Raw genomic sequence first — 7,013 nt, forward strand, 5'->3', positions numbered from 1 at the left:
GTGAAGAAATTTTTCACATATGTTGGGGTTTTGTATAAAGTTAGTGTCAAGGTTCGTTTGTGGCCTTTTACCTCAATTCCAAGATACTCAAAAGACGTGAAATTTCCCAAAGAGATTTTACTACAGTTTATGGTATTCTTAAATATTGAAGCCACGCCTCCTCCTTTGTGGAGGAGTGTCATGTGTTTAAGAAATAAGAAGGAAATCCAGCAATGACCTGACACTTGAGAAATGTCAATGAAGGCGTTCCTAAACCTTTAATGGGCTGGTGCATAAAAGTTTCAGTTGACCATATGCTGTATATTAAGATTTCAGCTGACAGCTCCTAGGGAATTGTCTTGTTGGAGCTAAAATCCTATTTACTGTGTTATCATTGGTATTTTTCATTGCTTCAACAAAGAAAAAAGGAACACCATGTGTCTTTGTGACAGACAGCTGCTAAAGAGCCTAAAGAGACAATGGAAATAGTTTTATTTTGCCGAGTTCTTTATGTGTCGACAACACTGGTTCATTTCATGAGTTTAGGAGCCTTTTTATGTCTCAATAATTCAGAGGTCAGGTTAAGTGACTGAACAAAGTCAAACAGACAAAATGAATTCCTTTGAAAACGCTCAGGTACAAGGACAGAAACTGAGTTAAAACTAAAGAAATGAGGACTGGATCAGGAGTTTTAAACAGGACTGCTTTCATTTAGAGAAAAATAAACAAGCATGAGCATTGTTAATTTACAGAGTAAAGATTACAAAGCAGATGAAGTGTGCTTCAGGTGGATGCATGTTCACCATCAGAAACAACTCTCCTACCCATTCATTTTGAAGAAATTGGTAAGTCTAAACTTTTGATAGGTTTTGTGCATGAAAACTACCAAAATTTGACCATCTTTTTCTTTAAAATATAAAGTGACTCTGCTTTCTTTTGAATCATGAACTTTATATTTTCTCCAGTTGTTCTTACTGTTGACTCCATCTCAGTCAACTCAGTCGACATGTGTTTATGTGTCATCATCTTTCAGAGTTAACCTTACCCTCTCTTTCCTCCTCCATGTGGCTGATTCGTAGGGCCATGACAGCCTTCTCCTCCCGGGCCCGGTCCCTGGCACTGACTGTCTCAGCAACCATCTCCTGCCACTCTAGTACCTGGCTCTGCGTGTCATCAGCACTTCCGGATTCACTAGCCTGTGATTATGATTATTGCAAAGCAAAAACAGTCAGTCTCTTATTTTGTTGTTGTCATTTAGACAATTAATGGGGGGGGTGTTATGTCGTTTTACATATCAGGAAATAAGAAAATAATCTGATCTTCATCAGGTTCTCATCTAACTTCAAGTGTACAAAAATAAACAGCAGATTCCATCATGTCATTATACACATTCAAGTCACTTGTTTTAAATAAATGCTTCTACTTTAACTAAGTTTTGGTCTTCATTGTAACTGATGTGCAGGGGGATAATGAGTAATTGACTTCAGTATTTTTTAAAGTCTAGTTACGGCCCTGCACACATGCACACTTTCCGCTGTTTCTGAGTCATCTCCCTCCCTCCCTCCCTCCATTATTTTAATTAGTAATTCTTATGTTGCCTCTTTCTTCTTCTTACTGTAATTTTTTTTTTTTTTTTTTTGCTGCTTGACTGATAACTTTGGCAGGGTTGGAGGTGAGATCAGATGGAGGATGGGGGGTTTTCTCCCCAAGACTCTGTCTTCGCTGCCGCCTCTCACTCTAACGCATTTCAAATATGGTGATGATGTTTTTAAGACAAAAGATGAGGGGTGATTTATTTATCATAACGCTGGTTTTCCTTGGCCTATTAACATGATTTAAAAACTGTTGTATACTTCGAAGTCTGTATTTCTGACACGAACTGAAACAGAGTGTCCAAGAGGGCACTTCTTTCTTTCGCTAAAGCGATTCAAATCGGTCATGTGACTCAACTCCAGATGGTAAAGAGAGTTGAGTAGAAACCAATGTCTGCAGACCTCAATAAACTGAAACAATAATGGAAAGAAGAGTGGGCCAAAATACCTCCACAACCAGTCCTACAGAAAACAACTACTGAGGGTCATTGCTGTTAAAAGACATTCTACTGGATCAAAACCTGGATGCAATTTTTCACACAGCTTTTTCATTTTGTCTGGTTTTAGAAAACAATGACATTGTAAATTGTGTGTTTTTGTACAGTTGCTGTTACATTTGAATAGATCATTTTTATTATGTCCTGATGTGTAAAATCCTAGAGTTTAAACAGGGAGGACTTCTCTTTTTTCGTGACTGTAAGGCCTTGTCCACACATAGCTGGGTATCTGGTAATCCGAACAGTTTTTTACGTGATTTGGCCTTCCATCCTCACGTAACCTCCATTAAATTGCACTAAAAACGATTGATAATGAAAACTCCAGCTAAGGTGAAGATTTGCGAATTCTCCATTTTTGTGTTTGCGTGGACATTGGTAACCAGAGATTTAAAGGTCCGCGCATTATAGTCTGTGACAAGTCATGTGCTGAACATAGTAATTGTTTGACCATGCAGTAAAGGGAAAATGTCTGCTATCAAAGAGGGGCCGATTTTTACCTTGGTTCAGATGCTTTTTGCCTGTTTGTTTTTACAAACCCCACTGCTACAATACATTGAATTGCAAAGGAGAAGGAGCATTTGGATGGCAGCAGTTTTATACCAGCTGTCCCACCCAATATGGAGGCACAATGCCGCTGTCATTCAACGTCGCCGGTTTTGGATCAGTGGTCATAAATGATGATGATTTAAACATGCCTCCTATGGGTTTTGCATGTTTAAAACAACACTCAGTGGTGAAATTCAATGGATTCGTGTGGATGAACGCTTTTTTTAAACCGATCCCGTGTGAATGGTATCATTTCTTCAAACAATGTGGCGGAGATATTCGGTTTTATAAAGACCCGGTTACATGTGGACAAGGCTTGAAACTCAATGAACAAGGTTTAAAAAAAAGACCCCGACCTGAGAAGCTGCCCTCTTGGTGAACTGCTCCAGGTCTGCCTGCAGTGTCCTCTGTTGCTCCTCATACAACACCAGCTTGGCCTCCAACATTTCTAGCAGAAAACACTACATGTTTATTTTCCTATCAAAGCTAATTAAGACTTGTTGGCATTCTTTTAACATTTCAGGTTTGAGGTCAGTACCACTTTTTGCTTTCAGCTCCTCATACTGCTCCAGCTTCCACAGGTTTTCCTCTCTCTCCTCCTCCAGTGCTGTGATTCGACTCCACAGTGCCATCAGGTCTGGAGGACCAGCTCCAGCCTTAAAGAAGGCAGAGAAAATATTTTTTGTTCAAATTAACCTAAGAGACTTTTGTTCCGTTTACATTTTTTCACTTTAGACAGTAAACTGAAAATATAAAGACTAAGTTTAATACAAAAGAAATTTTGAGAAATCACAAAGTTGTAGTTGTTTTGGTCAAATTTTGTAAAATGTATTGTGGGTGATCTCATGTAATATTACGAGATGTCATATTGACATAACTGACTGACTCAGCTACAACTGCACCAGCTTTTAGCATAATATCAGTAAAATTACCTAAATTGTTTAGTTATAGCCATTTTTGAGTTGACTAAGATTAATTAGCTGTGGAAGCCACCTTATATGAATCATTTGTAGATGTACACCAAATTATTACTTTCTGAAAGTTTCAAAAAAATGTGTCCAGTGATTCATGAGACTTTTTGGTAACACACAAAAACATCAATCTTTGCCATTAGCGGCTGGTGATAAATATACTCCTTGAAAAAGCTCACCCGGCTCTTCTTCAGCTCCTCCTCCAGTTGCTTGATTCGAGATTTGGACCAAGCTTTTATTTTTAGGAACTTTGCCTCTGATCTACTGGCATCTTCTGTTTTTTGTTTAGCTTGAGCTGAAAGAAATCAGAAGCAAGCTTATGACACAAAATAGATATTCAGTGGAACTGAAATCTTGTTTTTATTGCTGTTTTTTTTTCCAAAAAAATATCTGAAAACAGAACAGTGTTTTTGTCTGTCTGAAAAATTTACAACTTTATTCATTTTAGTAATGAGCACTTTGCTAAAGCGAACTGAATAATCACGATAAAGCAGCAACCTTCCAGCTCAGTGATCCTCTGAATGGAGGCTGAATCTGTGGGCAGGTTTCCTCCTCCTGAGGCCTGCTCGTTGACAGACAGTGCTGTTAATGAGGTTCTCCTGAGCTCCTCCAGCTGTCCTAACAAGTCCTGCTGGATTTGGACCATCTGTGCCTGATGCTGCTCAGTCATTCGCTGGACTTCCACCTGATGCTTCTCTATTAGGTCACGGAGTTGTGCTCGCATCACGTGCTTCTCTGCCTCCAGCTTGGATTCAAGGCTCTCCCGTTCTACTTGTAGCCAACGCAGTCGCTCCGTAAGCTCCTGTGGGGATAAAAGAGGATGTCAGGTCAGCTGTAGAGGACAAAGACATTTGACATCCAACCTGCAGCACAATAATGGCCAGTAAACAACAAAGGGCAGTCACATGTCTAAGGTCAAAGGAGAAGTTTCTGTACAATGTCATCACAGAGGGGAATGAGCAACCAGGAGGTAGAAAGCAGAACTTAACCAAACTTGTTCGGCAGAGACGAGCTCTTTGACAAGGGCCGATGTTGTTTCTAACTTAACCAAGGGACTCAAGGACTGACAGCTGGAAAGGAATTTATTTGACAATCATAATTACAATTCACAAAGCTTTGACTGTTTGCAATTTGGATCTCTCTCAGAGAGAGTAGCATCATAATCCATATATTTCTCTAGTTATCGCTAAGGCAAATTCAAGACACTAAAATAAAGTCTTAGCATTCCTTGAAGGAATACACATCGCTCACTGCCTTTCATGCCTTGTAAATGACGCTATGCGCAGACTCGTGTTATTGTGAGATCTTGTGAAATGTATTAGTGCACAAAGTATGTGCAGAGGATCACTCTCAGCTTCTTTCATTTTAGCTCAAAATCTGCAGAACTGGCTGAGTTACAACAATATTTGGGTTTTCGTTGGCTGTGACAGCTATCTTTTATCCAAGTAAATTCAAAGGTTTATCAGTTGTAAATGTACATTCAGTGATTACTTTCTGGGAGTATCATTAAAAGCTGTCAAGTGGTTCATGACATATTTTGCTAAAAAACAAACATGGCTAACTGCAATAGTTAATGTCAAAGTTTAAAAAACACATCTGGGGCCTCATGTACCAAAGAGTGTGCAGCTTTCAAACTGAAACCCTGTGAATTCATGTTTCTGCACGCATTTCCTTCATACAAGCCAATATATGTGGAACTGAGGGTACATGAGACACCACTCCTGAAACAGCTCGATTTAAATATGCAAATATATCCTGAATGTGTGATTCTCTTTCTTGAGTGATCAAAAATTATGTCTAGATGCAAAAAGATGAGAAATTTTATCAATTGTGTGTCAGAGGAGCTTCTAAATAAGGTAGTGGTGTGTCAAAATGTATTTGGCACATTGTCCTCTGGCATTTGTGTTCTGAGGAGTGACTGTGTCTGTGAAGCTGAGGTTGTTAGAGCAGCACACACCTGCAGAAGAAACAAAAAGATTGAATGGTCAGACATGATGGTAAGAGTAAAGCAAAGGAGAGCCGCTCATCACGTCTCCTCCTATAATGTTAGATACCACTTATTGTGCAAGAGTTACACCCTATTGTTGGAAATAAATTAAGTGAACGGGGACACAGATGTGCTGGCAGCACACTTCTGAGGCTGAGGTATTTCCAATTTTACCCATGTCTTTAATAACATAATTACTGTAAAAGCAGAGGCAATCTGGGGCTTTTTTATTAAATAGTTGATGTTAAGAAATAAGTTGCTGTGCACTGACAGAGCATTTTAGCCATGGTGTAGGAGAATTTGATATATGTGGGGAACATATGGATGAGGCTGTCCCATATGGCTGGTATTGCACGGCTCAGAGACAACTGTGAAAAACCTGACCAGCCAGCGAGCTGAAAGGCTCTGGTTGTAGAAAACCCAGCATGGTGAGGTCTTGAACTGGCAATGCACAGCTTCTCCTAGTTTCCCTGCGTCACTCTGGGGACATTTCAGCACAGAGTTCCAAAATAATTGCCCTGTGTACTAAATCAGATCATAAGCCAAGCATCATTGTGTGCCAACAGGTCAGTGTGAAATAAATAAATATTTAACAAGATTATTTAATGATTCTGAAAGAAAGTTATAAAAAGGTCTGTGCTGCCTTTTTATAAATTTAACAAACGAGATTGACTTTTTACCAAACAAGGCCTAAACATTCCTTTGCCCAGTTTTTAGAGTCATGTGACAGACTTGAAGGATGAGGTGTCAGAAAGACTCATGCCCCTTTTACATGGACCCTAACGGTCCCGGCTCCATTCTACTCGGCTCGCTTTGCGAGCGTTTACATCTGCATTTTTTTGTACTCGGTCCCTGCTTCTTTGGTACCCGCTTCGGAGTCGGGCCAGCCGGGTCGGCCCTGCTTCGTGGGCGGCGCAAGCTTAGCTCCTGTTCACTCATTGGTCGTGGGTGTGACCAAATGCAAGCATAAAGAGCGAAGGTAGGAATATAAACAACAGCGTTAGCTTAGCCTGCAATGTTTATGCCATCTGTCCCCCAGCTGAAGGCCTGTAAAGCCTGAAATCTCCGGCAGATAACAGCTGTCCTACTCTGCGCAACAATCGTGGCATCCAGAGCATTTCTTCCACTGCTCCTCTCTTCCTGAAGTCTCAGGAGAATCCCCAAAAAACAGCAACAACACAGGGTCAACGTTGTCCATAGCGCTTTCGTTGTTTACACAAGTTTCGGAAGTGCACTAACCACCAGTGAAGACGCTAGTGCTGGGCGATATGGAAAAAATTCTATATCACGATATGGGTAATTTTATATCACGATAACGATATATATCACGATATACCCCAATTACGTACGTTGTCAGTTATTCTCTGAAAAATATGAAAAAAATAATCTAATTTCTTACTTTTTTCAAGCTTTATTTCGAAGTGACATTTAACTGAACTTT

The 7,013-nt window shown here is 39.9% G+C and overlaps 1 protein-coding gene across 1 annotated transcript in view; it reads right to left on the reverse strand.

Moving 5' to 3' along the window:
* The window catches only part of LOC108243983 (golgin subfamily B member 1-like), a 79,321-nt gene that overhangs the window by 50,100 nt on the left and 22,208 nt on the right, over positions 1–7,013 (reverse strand). Inside the window, exons 10-14 of the mRNA XM_025008966.2 lie at positions 4,084–4,387; positions 3,765–3,880; positions 3,153–3,270; positions 2,971–3,062; positions 1,024–1,175 (exon numbers count right to left, since the gene is read on the reverse strand). Coding sequence (XP_024864734.1) covers positions 1,024–1,175; positions 2,971–3,062; positions 3,153–3,270; positions 3,765–3,880; positions 4,084–4,387 — 782 coding nt within the window. The remainder of the gene's footprint in view (positions 1–1,023; positions 1,176–2,970; positions 3,063–3,152; positions 3,271–3,764; positions 3,881–4,083; positions 4,388–7,013) is intronic.

This window comes from Kryptolebias marmoratus, linkage group LG15 (genome assembly GCF_001649575.2).
Source record: "Kryptolebias marmoratus isolate JLee-2015 linkage group LG15, ASM164957v2, whole genome shotgun sequence".
In the NCBI taxonomy this organism is placed as follows: domain Eukaryota; kingdom Metazoa; phylum Chordata; class Actinopteri; order Cyprinodontiformes; family Rivulidae; genus Kryptolebias; species Kryptolebias marmoratus.